This window comes from Ochlerotatus camptorhynchus, unplaced genomic scaffold, assembly GCF_037179485.1.
Source record: "Ochlerotatus camptorhynchus isolate MF236.1 unplaced genomic scaffold, CSIRO-AGI_Acam_v1.1 ptg000263l, whole genome shotgun sequence".
NCBI lineage: Eukaryota > Metazoa > Arthropoda > Insecta > Diptera > Culicidae > Ochlerotatus > Ochlerotatus camptorhynchus.
The window spans coordinates 271917-285674 of NW_027040753.1; the positions used below are offsets into that span (position 1 = coordinate 271917).

Here is a 13758-nt window from a genome sequence, read left to right on the forward strand (position 1 = left end):
TTGGATTACTGAAAAATCCTGTTCCCCTAGTTTGAAGTAGTCAGGACTAGGAATTGGTGGTAGATCTTACATCCCGTAACGTACCACGAAAAGGTGATCTACCCACGTTATGGATTTTACAAAGCATGTGAAACGTCCTGATGAGACTACGAAACACTATTTCCAAGCTCCTCTCTCCATCACCCACACTAGATAACGATTTAAGTGATTTTTGTAAACATTCAACTTAACATAGAAATAACGGTTTCTTAAAGCTCCCGCGATTGAGCCTTTCAAATAAATGATTTGATTGAAAAACCAAAGGACTTGTGATTCAAAGAAAAGTTCTCCATCTTAAGTAATCAACGTAAAATTTATTGAAAAAAGATTTACAACAGATTATATGGAATGAGTCAAAAGATAGAAATGGCTTATTTACAACGCTTTGCTACCGATTAGAACGTAAATTTTGAATGTAATTTTCAAACATTGGCTTCGCGTAATATGCTCCACAAAACTTCCCATTTTGTGGACTATTTCGGCACTCCAACGCGTTCAGCTTATCTGCTATTAATTATTACACATAATGTCCTAGCGCTTAATCGTCTAATAATACACATCATGGGGGTAACTCTTCAACAATGGTAACGATAAATGTGATGCAGAGTAGATGCTTCCATATCTTGGCTTATGAGGCTAACAAATTGCTCCGCGGCACTAATAACAAGTTAACAGGTAAAATCACTCTATAAATACAATTCGATCATATCCCTTTTCTAAACTGGAAAGAGAGGAGAAAGAAGAATCAATCTCTGGGCAGTGCTATGCTATATAAAAAATCTTTCTGGTCATGGTTTCAGTTTTTGTCTTGGTTGGATTCGGTTTGTTCCTCTACCGAGTATTATTCCTTATAAACACACATGGCTTCATCGGCGCCATCGGCGCAGTCAGTAACCTGAAAATAGTAACAGTATTATTCACCAAGGTACATAATTACAAAATTAACTCACTTTATCACACAGTTGGCTCACAGAAATGCAAATACCGCTAACGCATCGCAGTTCCCCTTCGGGACAAGGCGATGCGTGGGCGGTCGTAAGGAATGACCTACTTGTGCTACTGTACTTGTAGTCATTTTCGGAATCTGAAGTCATCATAATTTCCTTGCTGTCCTGAAAGTTACCTGCGAAAGCACAAATGCGACATTTAATGTAATTCAAGGCATTAAACCATCAACTCAATGTTGATTTACTCAAAGATTTGGGAACGGAAATTGTCTGGCTGGTTTCCGCTTCGGTCTGATCTTCCACCCGTTCCGTTCGGTTCTCAACCGTTTCGGTTCGGTTCCTTCGATTGACCTGTGGAACGTTCTCTGCAGCAGTCGGTTCATACTCGTCCTCTCGCGAGGTGTCATAGTCTGGATAGGGACGAGCCTTACGTTCCTGCTGCTGGTTTCGTTCCCGATCCTCGTTGGTGATCGTCAAATATGGTTTGCTGAAATCAAATTTTAGAAATTTTAGAAAATCAAACAAATTATAGTTTTTACAAAATTACCCATTAACAGGACTGTTGGGCACTTGCACCTGTACGAATGGATACTCCCGTTGGCTACCGAATCCCGTCGGGAATGTGGTCGGTTCATCATAGTAGCAGTCCAGTTCATCCGACGCATCCGGACAGTCTTCATACTGATCGCATCGCCATTTATCCGGAATACATTTGTCGTTCGACAGGCAACGGTATTCGTCCCGTTCGCAGAACTTGCAGTCTGCTTCGTCCTCGCCGTTTTGGCAGTCCTTGATGTTGTCACATCTGAAATAGGAATTGATGAGAATGTGGAAGAACTATCAGTCTACTCTATTGAGAATGCTAACATGTAATGATATCCTTGGAATGCTCCCAAAAAATATGCGAATTCACTTTAAATTTTCCTCAGAATCTCATGGAGATTTTTTTGCAGAAATACCTTATAATTCTCTTCAGAAACACCGTTGAAGAAATACCTGGAAAAATCCCTTGAATTTATCTTCACAATATCGTCAATATTCGATATCCATGGAAATCAGAGAATTTCACTGAACTTATCCTAAGATAACGTTTGTTATTCGCCTCAGAATGCATTTTGAATTCCCACCGAATTCTATTTAGCGTTAATTTGAAATTTAACTAAAAATTCCCATGAAATTTTTATTATAATTATCTTGGAATTAAATTCAGTAACAACTTAGAATTTCCTTACGAGTTCTCTTAAAAAACACCACCAAGGAAATGTCCATTAACCCTTCAGAATTTTTCATTATATCAACCTTGAACTGGCCGAAATAAGTGGTTACAAGACTCCTCCTTTAGATTCTACTAGGCGAAAGGTTGAGAAGAGATTTCGGTTTTTGAGCATCTGGTAAATCCAATTGGTAATAATAGAAGGGATCCCTTGATAATGCGCAGCTTCGATTATGGCATTGAAACCCACGGTATCAAAAGCATGGGTACGGGAGAGTTCAAAAGGGCACCCGATTGAAGCGAAATGGACGGGGAGAATGGAAATGCTAACTCCCTGTCTTTAACATTTCTTGGAAAGAGGACCGGCTCTTCTCCCCACTCATTGGGACATCCTCCTGTTGGATGGCCTGTTTTTTTACCGGTTGTATGATCCTGTTGTTGGAAGGAGATTCTCATTTATCCCGTGAATGCTCGTGGACGATGTTGCCCACGGATTCACTCAAACCGGTTTTGGCTCTTCATATAATGGAAAGTTCAGTACAATTAGAGGTTATTAAACTTGATCAAGTTGAACAGCGAGGATAGTCCACAGTCTACCGACAGTTGTCTGGCTACAGTGAGTGGTAGTTCTCCATATCATATCACATCATATCAAATCCAATGTCATAGAGAATAGGTTCACCAAAGAGCATTTTTCGTCTCTTTCATTCTCTACCTGTTCTTATGTAACGATGAGTGTAACGTTAACTCGTTACTTCAGAACTGCGGGAGAATGACCCGCAGTATCAGAAATAATACACACTGTGTTACTGAGATATAAAATTATTCGTAACATGGTCTGTTATAAAACATGTACCGTTAGTAAATAAAATAACAAAAAAAAAATATAAAAAGAAATCTTCTACATACTATCAAGAATAAAACAACTATTGTTAGGGTTATATCATATTTTTAACACACCTTGTTACAAAATAACCCATTAGGGTAAAAACTAAAAAGGGTATGAACTGGACTTTTTAACACGGTTTTTGGGTAACATATTTTTGAGTGTTTTCTATTTTTAGATTGTTGTTAAAATATTTAAGAAATCATCTGCTCTCCATTGGTTCATTGGTTCACACTATTATTGCGCAATCGTTCCTAGATAGTTACATCTAGGTAAGCCTTTTGATCAGAAGTGTCTTGCAGTGACAATTTCAATTTTATAATGCTAGTTGTGCATTCTTAATCACCAACGTAACATTTTCAGGTTTTAGGGAATCAATATATAGTAGCCTAGTCGCTTTGGGATAGGTAGTTTGATTCGACTTGCAAAATGAGGTCCCTGGATTTCCATCGAGTTAGGGAGAATTGAATTAAGGAGGGATCGAGTAAGGGAGAGTTGACTTTAATGATATATTTAATTCTTACACGGAACCGTGCAAGCTAATTTTCAGTAAACCGCTTATATTAGTTTACATTTAAATACGGAAAAAAAAAATTACTTACTCGTGAGTATTTTCTACCCAAAATTAAGTTCAACCCAACAAACAATTCAAAGTCACAAATAAGCATACACATTGAATAAATGCTGTATAACAGTGTACAATGCTGAATAAAACAGGATGTCGAATTATGTGCTGAAAAAAGCTCATTGAGATCGATAAATGCTCCTTTATTCCGCCTGCTCTGATATGATTAATTTCCTTATTAAAAGCTTTATGAACGTTGCCCGTCTTCCTTATTCAGAACCAGAAGTTTGATCTAATAACAAACTGAATAAGTGTAATTTACACATACATTGTCGGTTTAATTCGACTTTTTTAAATTGATTGAATAAAACGCTTTATTAAACGTCTTATAAATGTTTTCTAGCCCCTATTAGATTTCATTGAATTGCTTTACAATATTGCTGTATAAAGGTGAATACACTAAGCAAAATAGCTCTTATACCACCCAACAAACAATTCAGAGTCACAAATAAGCATATACACTCAGGTCTTTTTTTACACGGGGGATACGGTCCGTGTAAAAAAAAAACCGTGTAAAAAAAAACCAACGAGATTTTGATTTTTCGCATGCTTAAATGATTTTAAAAAATCGGATTTTGATGCAATTTGTAATTAAAGCATGATATGGTCCATATAGACAGAGCGCTACTTCGTCGTAATCGCCCATTTCCGTTCTATCGAGCAGAAATCATCAATAATATCAATGATTTCACCATGCACAAAACAATAATACGTTTGTTCCGATGCGTTAGTTCATTAGCTACGACATAAACCCTATTAGAGCGCGTTGTATGCATATTTACGCTCATTGTTCTCAAAACAAAAGAAGCGCTCCTAGCGCATCCCCTTTTTCTCCGTTTATCAGTAGGACGAAGAAAATCTAATGGCGTTTCAATGCGTTTGGACGGAATTGAAACGCGTAGGACGAATTTAGAAGCAAGAAGCAGTGTTAGATTTTTAATAATATCTCAAAATTGTTTGACTCTTTATCAAATCCAACGGTACGGTACGTATGGAAAGGTGGATAAATTTAGAAGTTATCTTTGATAAAAACATTCCATGTTTTGTTCAAACGCTTTTCAAAAAGCGTGGTAAAGTGCGGGATGTCCTTAGTAGGACGGAAATTAGATCAAAAACCCTATTTTAAAAATTTCTGTATTTACACCAAAAATTGTGATTTTTTTTAAGTATGCCATTCGATTACAAATAGCTTGAAACGGATAATGTGATTGGAATCAAGTCGATAGGTTGTATCGTTGTCGAGAAATCGTTAAAAACGTACCGTGTAAATCGTGGAAAACCGTGTAAAAAAACCGTGTAAAAAAAACCGCGTAAAAAAAAACCGTGTACAAAAAAAGACTTCAGTGTATATTAAATAAATGCTGTATAACAGTGTACAATGCTGAACAAAAAGAGTTGTCGAATTATGTGCTGAAAAAGCTCATTGAAATCGATAGATGCACATTTATTCAACTGTTTTCTCTGATCTGATTAATTTACTTATTTAAAGCTGTAAAAGTGTTAAATGTATTCCCAATTCAACGCCAGAAGTTCGATCTAATAACAAACTGAATAAGTGTAATTTGTACATACAGTCACACTTTAATTCGACTGTTTTCAATTGATTTAATAACATGCTTTATTAGACGTCTAATAGATGTTCTCTAGCTCCATTATTAAATTTCATTGCATTGCTTTAGAATATTGCTGAATAAAGGTGAATACAGTCAACATAATAGCTCTTATACCACTATGTGTCCATGTAGCAATCACAGGATTTGTAAATGCTTCATAATCGACGTATTAGATTCATTATTCGACAACACTGATTTAGTCTTACAACAAGGCGAAATCAGTAATGGAGTGGTTATCGTTTCCGCTTTCCAAATAGAAGGTCGTGAGTTCAATCCGAAGCTCAAACCTTTTTTTTTTTTATTTGTGTAGAACATAATTAATTTAAATAGTAATCATCGATCACATGACTCACGATAATGAATGCATTAATCTAGTTTAAAATATAACCGAGCACCCTTTCTTTCGACTTGGAGATGTGAAGAGGCAACATTTGTCTTCTTTAAAACAACGATGAATGAATTAATCATTCCCACAGGGCCTTGAAGGAGCTATAGTTGCGATCGGGAGTGCTGATAGATATTTAATTTCAAGCAAGCTTTTATTGATTATTGAGTTGCCCATATGATGAATTCTAGGATAGCTCAGATGACAAGGCAAGCGGCTGGTGATCGGAAGGTACATGGTTCGAATTCCATACAACGACACGTATAAGTATTTAATTAATTTTCTAATATCTGTGCGGTGCGAGCCACGTCAGAAATAATGAAATACAATACACACTTAAGAAACACACCCATCCCTGCCCCCCCCCCCCCGTCCCTCTTATTTTCGGGTTAATTTTCCCACAGTTGAATAATCGTTTAATAAATGTATAATAATTTCTAATTAAACGTTACTCCACATGAGAATCAAGCGTATACAGAATCACTGTTTTAAGGAAGCAGTGATGTCTAATAAACGCTGAATAATCAAAAATTGTATCGCATAAACTCTGTTACAACTTATATAAGTCGATTAAATGCTTCTCGACATACCTTATACAACACCAGTAGTTCAATGTTGTGGTTGAATAAATTCTCCAGATTTGTGTGAACAAAGCCTGAACAGAAGTTATTATTAAAAATAGTACAGTTGAATAAAATGGCCAACAAGTCGTTTCTTCAATAGACGATTGTTTGTTGGGAATTGACTTAAATTTGAGAATATCTCATATACTCACTAGTAGCTTATTGAACGATAGTCACGAGAAAGTCGAATCTCTCGTTCCGTTTTTGACAACAACAAAAAGTGAGAGTGGGATGCAAAACACAAAATTACCCAAAATTAAGTAAAAAGAACTTAAATTTAGGGTAATTTTTTTTCTCTGTGTAGCATCCCAATCAGAAGAGATTGGTGTAAAAAAAGAAATAGGGGAAAAAGCACTAACTTTGGCCTAAGGATCTAATAAAAATCTCCCGTGCTTCAATTTTTCGTAGAACAATGCATCATCTGGACAATACAAATGAATATGTTTGAATTTTAGTTCATCATTATCAAAAAAATGCTTGCCTTCGAAATTAAATTATGGGCCCAATATTAGGGATACTTAGGCTGACATTAGGGACATTAACCCTATTAGCCCAATACAATGTGAAAAACTTTCCGTAGCCCTTAAATAAATTTTAAATTCACTACCGGCTCAAGACTAAATAAAAAAAAAATTAAAATAAAACAAACCGTTTCATTTTTCGTGCTACTAATGCTAACACATTTTTGTTGCTTATTCTAACAAATTTTGTAACAATTTTATATCAAATACCATGATGATTTTTTATTCCTCACTTCACCAAAGAGCTCTTAAAACAAGATTATATCAACGGTTGTTATGTATAACAGAAGTTGATATAATCATGATATAATTTTGTTATAACGTTCTGGTCCGGGAAAGAGACGACTAATTTGCTTTTCTAGTCCAGTTCTCCAAGACGTTGAGTATTTGAAACTCTCAACAACTGTCACACGGCCAATCATACCAACTCAGTGACTGAGAATTATTGACTCAGAGAATTTTCTTTTCATACGAAATTTACTCACATTTGCAAGAAACTGCAGTTACTCATAGCTTATGAGTAACTGCAGTTTCTTCGAAATTTGAGTATGTTTCGTATGGAAAGAAAATTCTCTGAGTCAATTATTCTCAGTCGCTGAGTTGGTATGAATGGCCGTGCAGTTAGCTGTGGTGACATTATAATTCTAGAGATGTGACCCGATATCAGAGATGTGAACGATACAAAACGATATTATTTATTTTTAGAATTTAAAATGGATTTGTTCTAATCAGGGTTCTACATTTTCGAAACAAAGAAAAGAAAATGAACCCTCCGCAGAATCGCTTCATTTCCAGCAATATCATTTTCGTGTAAGCCATTGTGTTTCTTGTTGTTGAGTCACGATGAACATTCCTCCTGTCAAACATGACTTGACTATCGCTTGTTTCGTTCGTCAAATACATCAGTTCATTTAATTTGAAGCAAACGCTTGTTTCTATTGATCCAGTGAATGACTCGAAAACTGCTTCCTTCGTTTTTGCCACTTCGACAGTGAGCATTCATAAGGGTGTATACGCGATGATCGATTCTCTTCATCGATTTTCTCTTTGCATTGCTACAGCTAAGCGAAACAATTTCGTAGAATTTATTCAATGTAGAGTTGTAACAGGTTGCATTGGCCATCAAAAGCAACAGCAAACGCACCGACAAACGTTAAATCTAGCGAGTTATTAACGAAAGAGAAAATCGATGAAGAGAATCGATCATCGCGTATACGCCCTTATGAATGCTCACTGTCGACTTTCACTTCAATTCGGGGCTCATTCGACTTGTCACGTGTCGCGTCGTCAGGCATCAACATATAGTAACCGGATAGTATCCGCACAATATAGGTTGGCATGGCATGTGTAGCAACAAAATGTTATTTTATATTAAACGAATATTAAACTAACGAGTCCATTCTGGAGTCCAAGATGGCGGCCATTACAATATTGGTATTTTAACGGTGACGACGCGAAGGTGCCGAAAATCTGACGCAATTTTGGAAGCCAATATGGCGGCCATCGGGCTTGGAAAATCGATATTCGACACCATTTGTAGGATATTTGACACTTCTTCTAAAATCAGAAGCCACGATCTTGATGGCGTCGGACATTGATTTCCAGCCTCTAGATGTCACCCCTATTCCAAAAATACTCACATTGATCGGTATTTGACAGTATTCCACAATAGCTGCCATCATAGATTGGCGTCAAACTTCGCTTTCCGGATTCTAGACGTTACTGGGATTTCGAAAATACCCACATGCGATGGGTCTTCGACACTTTTTTCGATTAAATGGAAATTACTATTTTCAACTTTTTCTGAAGCCAGAAGTCGCCATCTTGGATTTAAATATGGCGTTTAACGTCAATTTTCAGCATCTACGTGACATCCCCGTTCTAGAAATTTACACCTTTCCTCAAATAGGAAACCGCTGTCTTGAATTTCACAATGGCATAGGATATTGATTTCCGGCTTCTAGACATTACCCTGATTCTAAAAAAAAGCATTTGTTTGGGTATTTGATGGAATTTCATACTCTTTCAAAATTTCAAGAATTTTAAAATGGCTTCGAATATTTTGTTCCATCCCGATTCCAAAAATACCCATATTGATGGATATTTGACAGTATTTACTATATTTTCTGGAACTGGAAGCCACCATCTTGGATTTCAAAATGGCGTCGCATATCTATTTCCAATCTCTAGACGTCATCCCGATTCCACAAATACCCATATCGATGGGTCGGCATCACTATTTCCCAATTTTCTGATACGGGAAACCACCATCTTGGATTTCAAAATATCGTCCGATATCTATTTTCGGCCTCTAAACATCACCCCGATTAAAAAATACCCATATTAATTGGATTTGACAGTATTTCCAATTTTTTTTCGGAAATCGAAAGCCGCCATCTTGGATTACAAAATAGCGTCGGATATCGATTTTCAGTCTAGGCGTCATCCAGTTTCGAAAAATACCTATATTAATGGCTATTTGACAGTATTTCCCTCTTCTTTTAAACTGCGAGCCACCATCTTGTATTTTATAATGGCGTCGCATATCGATTTTCAATCTTTAGACGTCATACCGATTCAAAAAATACCCAAATTGATGGGTCGCTGTCAGTATTTCCCACGTTTTCTGAAATCGAATGCCGCCATAATGGATTTCAAAATAGCGTCGGTCATCGATTTCCGGCCACTAGACGTAACTCCGATTCCAAAAATACCCACATTGATGGGTAAGCAAACCACCCTATAATGATAAATTTGACATCACAGTACACAGATCTATGCGCATGCGCTTAAATGAACCGAGTGAACAATCAACAAAAGTCAGAAAAACTGCGCGAATTTGGATCGAACAGCTTCGCTTCAATGTGAAAGTAAGTTCGTTTGACAATAAAAAACGAAATGAACGCGAGTCCAACCAAAACAAACAGCATGAAAACTGATCGAAAGTGGTTCTGTTGATGTTGAAGAGGATCTGCTCGAAGAGAAGACAGAATGACTTTCAATTGAAAGTGAGGGTTGACACCTTCGTAGTCGCTTGACGATTTTCGATTGAAAGTGACTTTGTTGGGCCCTGGTTCTAATATAAGTAAATTCACCGCACTTCAGGGTATTTTTTGGATTTTTTAATAAATCTGGGACATTTGTCCCCCTTGGAATAATCTGTATATTAAAAAAAAATGTAATCTATACATACAGATTTATGTATTGAAATATTGAGGAAAATCTGTATGATTACAGATAAATCTGTATATTTGACATCACTGGGCGTAGCAGCAGCAGTAGTAGTAGCCACCGCTGTTGATGGTATGTCTTCGAGCAGTTTGAGTCAGAGGTGAGGTCGGATGTTAAAGTTTTTGGTTGACTATTGACTTTCCGACTAAAACTTCACTGTAAGCTGTTCTTTGTCTTCTGGTCATCTAATGAACGTATCCCAAGTAACATTGCAAGGTTTATGGAGGTTTTAAAGCATGCTACAAGTCTAAATCATGGTCTACAGAACCCTTATAAAACCGAAATTGTTACTTGGGTATAGGCCCATATTGGAGGAAATGTGGACGGAACTCTGTGTGAAGATTTTAATAACGGAACTGGAGGATATCATGAACCCGGAAGGTATGAGAACTTTGTCAACCTAACCCTCGGTTGATAAACTATCTTGGATGAGCATTTTTCCCGAAATGTTGGGATTGAATGAGGGGCAAGCGATTTCCCTGATTTTTCATGTACCTACTTCTTTGGACAGGCATTGCGCTGACTGTGTTTTGAAGAATCTGATTAGATTTAGGAGAATCTAAGGCGGGAGATTATATTGTGGCAATATCTTAACAAATTTTGACACAAGCACACTGCGCAGGCGCAGAAAAAGTTCAGTGTTGGAGTAACTTTAAATATCAGGAATAATGTAACCATGGCTGCCAAACAGTGCCAATGACTGTGCCCAGGTGTGCCCAAGCTTGTTTTTGACACACTGTGTGGAGGGCAAGGCTAAAAAAAATCACTAAAAATCATCAAAGTTCACTATGGATGCAACACTCATTTCATAGTGAATGCTGGAAATTTTTTTAACCCTGGTGGAGGGATCAACCCCTTGTTCTGAGGTTAAGTTGATCATCCAGGTTTTTAATGCAATATTCAGAAGTTAGCATTTATACTTTGATTTATGTTCGCTGAAGGTGAATTTTGTATTGAAATTTATTCAAAAGTTGAAGCAATTAATTTCAGTTTTGCACTGAAAATCAATTTTATGAAACGAAATTGTTCATTTGAACAAACTCTGATTTCAGATTCAGATTCAGCAACCCATAATTGAGTAAAATTAATTATTTCATAGAATACAGCACCAGAATTAATGCTGATTCTGATAGGATGCTTAGGAACAGTTAAAAGTTGCATATTTTATCACGTCCACAAAATTGGTAGAATGCATCGTGTGTTAGGGGAAATGTTTGAAAGGAACTATTTTATACTAAACATTCATATTCCGGGGTTCAGCCCAATAACCCAAATTTGAGTAAATCGCGTATAGTAGTTTCCATTTAACACCAGCAAAAAAATTACCTACTTTTACGTATATTCTACTCAAAATTAAGTTTAATTCACGTAAATTTGAGAACATGCAATTTACTCAAAAGTAACTTATTAGGCTGAACTATACCGTGGGGTCGAATCTCTCGTTCCTTTTTTGACAACAATAAAGAGTGCAAGTGAGAGACTAAACTCAATATTAAGTAAATTTTGGGTACTATTTTTTCTCCCTGTAAGGCAAGGCGTCAACTGGTGTGGTGGCGATGCCATAAACCAGCAAGTTAAACAATGCGTCCATGGCGAGTGACGTGAAGCTCGCATCGACATATTTTTGTCATGGGTACGAATGAACACTACACAAGTGGGCACCTGGCCTTGCCTAACATTTGATCTAGGAAGTGAATTAGTAAAGGTTAGCTGAAGAGTATTGTTTTCAACGCAAATGGACAACTTTTAATACTAACCCTCATTGGAGGATCTGCCAAATATTGTTTGTTTAGGATCGTATTGATTAACACCGACATCGACATCCATGCAGTTCTGCATTCCTCATAGGGATTTAATCCGAGGATAAACCCGGTTGGAACTTACCACCATAAATGACGAAGAACCGTGCAATCCTTATATAACCTGTATTCAAATTTAGCATGTTTGGAAAAAATATTTCCATGAATGCTTAGTTAAAAATACTTAGCTTGCACAAAGGAAGTGAACACTTTTCTCAGCTCCTGGCTTAGCTACAAACCACGAGCATCTAAAAGAACGACAGCTTTTAATTTTTACGAAATAGGGGAAATGGATGTAATGTCGGCCTAAATGTCCCTAATTTGGGCCCATACATAAATTCAGCAATCGACTAAATTTTCAATAGCGTCCAAAATATCCGTTAGTACCGTCCCAATGACGCATTCATCTAGATAAAATTGATAAATAGCAGATTTTTAGCGATGATCCCAATCTTAGATCCATTAGAGCCATTTCACCTATGCCTTTACTATTTTTGTGTGTAAAAAGTAGCTGCATTGATTTTGTAAACAAAACATCCAATCCACAATCGGAGCTCGCAGGTGGGTAGGGAAGTATTTTCTTTTACCCTGAACTATTAGATGAACTGTGTAAACATTACAGTTTTACAATTACACCTTGAGAGCAACCTTGATGCAACATACGGCAGACGTTGTTCCTCATTGCCACTTACTTTTTCTTCGGAATCACCGAACAAGATCAATTTCGGACCATAGCTAAGAGGTTAACGGTGAACTTTTCGTACACCCATTCGGAACATTTCCGAATCGCTTTCATACATTCATACTAATCAAATTATCTTCTATCAATATCATGAAGAAGGATTATTGAGAAACGAAAATCGAACGGTGTAATGCTATCGACTTGTGGACTGTTTTGTAAATAAATTTTATCGGCTTTCAGTCTTTTAGCGAGTAAAACGATGTTTTTCCTCTACTCCCAACGTTTCAATGGTATATTCCATCAACTTCACTCCGTTTTACGGTACCTTCAGGCAGGGATGGTAACGCTCATTGGAGCATCGTTCATTGTTTTAGAAAACTGTTAGAAAACTAACGCTGAGTCCAATAGACTTTTTAGTTAATCCATCTTAAAATAGATAGGTTGAAGCTAGTATTCTCCCGATCAAACTTTACAATTTTCGCACCGTAGATCGAATAATATTTGATCAAAAAAGTGGCTGACATTTTGACCAAAGATCCATGCCAAAAATCTTTTCTACTAAATATGCACATAAGTTTCAGAGTACATAGACTCAATAAGTCAGACATAAGCCTTCTTGTCTTTTTACTTCTTGTCTGTTCCAAGCGGCGACACTTACTTCCACTGCAGGGGGATGCAGCTGGCATCTGCACACTGGAACTCGTTGGCAAAGCATTCGCTCTGTCTTGTTGGATCTTCGCAAACGTTTCGATCGTTGGAATCCGGATAGCTATCGCAATCGAACGTCGCCGTCAGCACCTCCGAACTGGCAATGATGTGAGCGCATGGTTCCAGAATTGCTGTTCAGAATACGGATTTATTACTATGGGAAGGTACACGGTTATTGATCGATGAGCTTACACTTGCAGATTCTCTTGCACGGGCTCAGGGTTCCCATCCTTGTTGGTCGACATTCCGGTTCCAGTACCAGGCAGACGAATTCCGCAACGCGTACCGAGCACTTGGAATTAATGAGATACTGGAAGTGTTCGTACTCGATGTTGCTAAGGTGGCGATTTTTGAACGTTGTCAGATCATAGGGAAGGATTCCTCGGCAAAGTGGCAGGGACGTGGATTTGCAGATGCCTGGATTGGTGTTGGAAAAAAAAGCAAAACAAATCGTTAAAAGGGTTGTTCTTCTCGTGGAAGCTCACC

At 37.3% G+C, this 13758-nt stretch overlaps 1 protein-coding gene across 6 annotated transcripts in view; it reads right to left on the bottom strand.

The window, feature by feature from the left end:
* Window positions 1-333: 333 nt before the first annotated feature.
* Window positions 334-13758, bottom strand: part of LOC135705249 (uncharacterized) — a 215420-nt gene continuing 201995 nt past the window's right edge. For all 6 annotated transcript variants that reach the window (XM_065226869.1, XM_065226867.1, XM_065226866.1 and 3 more), the window contains exons 6-11: window positions 13465-13689; window positions 13223-13403; window positions 1534-1791; window positions 1232-1473; window positions 990-1162; window positions 334-934 (exon numbers count right to left, since the gene is read on the bottom strand). In XM_065226869.1, coding sequence (XP_065082941.1) covers window positions 881-934; window positions 990-1162; window positions 1232-1473; window positions 1534-1791; window positions 13223-13403; window positions 13465-13689 — 1133 coding nt within the window. In that variant the 3' untranslated portion in view covers window positions 334-880. The remainder of the gene's footprint in view (window positions 935-989; window positions 1163-1231; window positions 1474-1533; window positions 1792-13222; window positions 13404-13464; window positions 13690-13758) is intronic.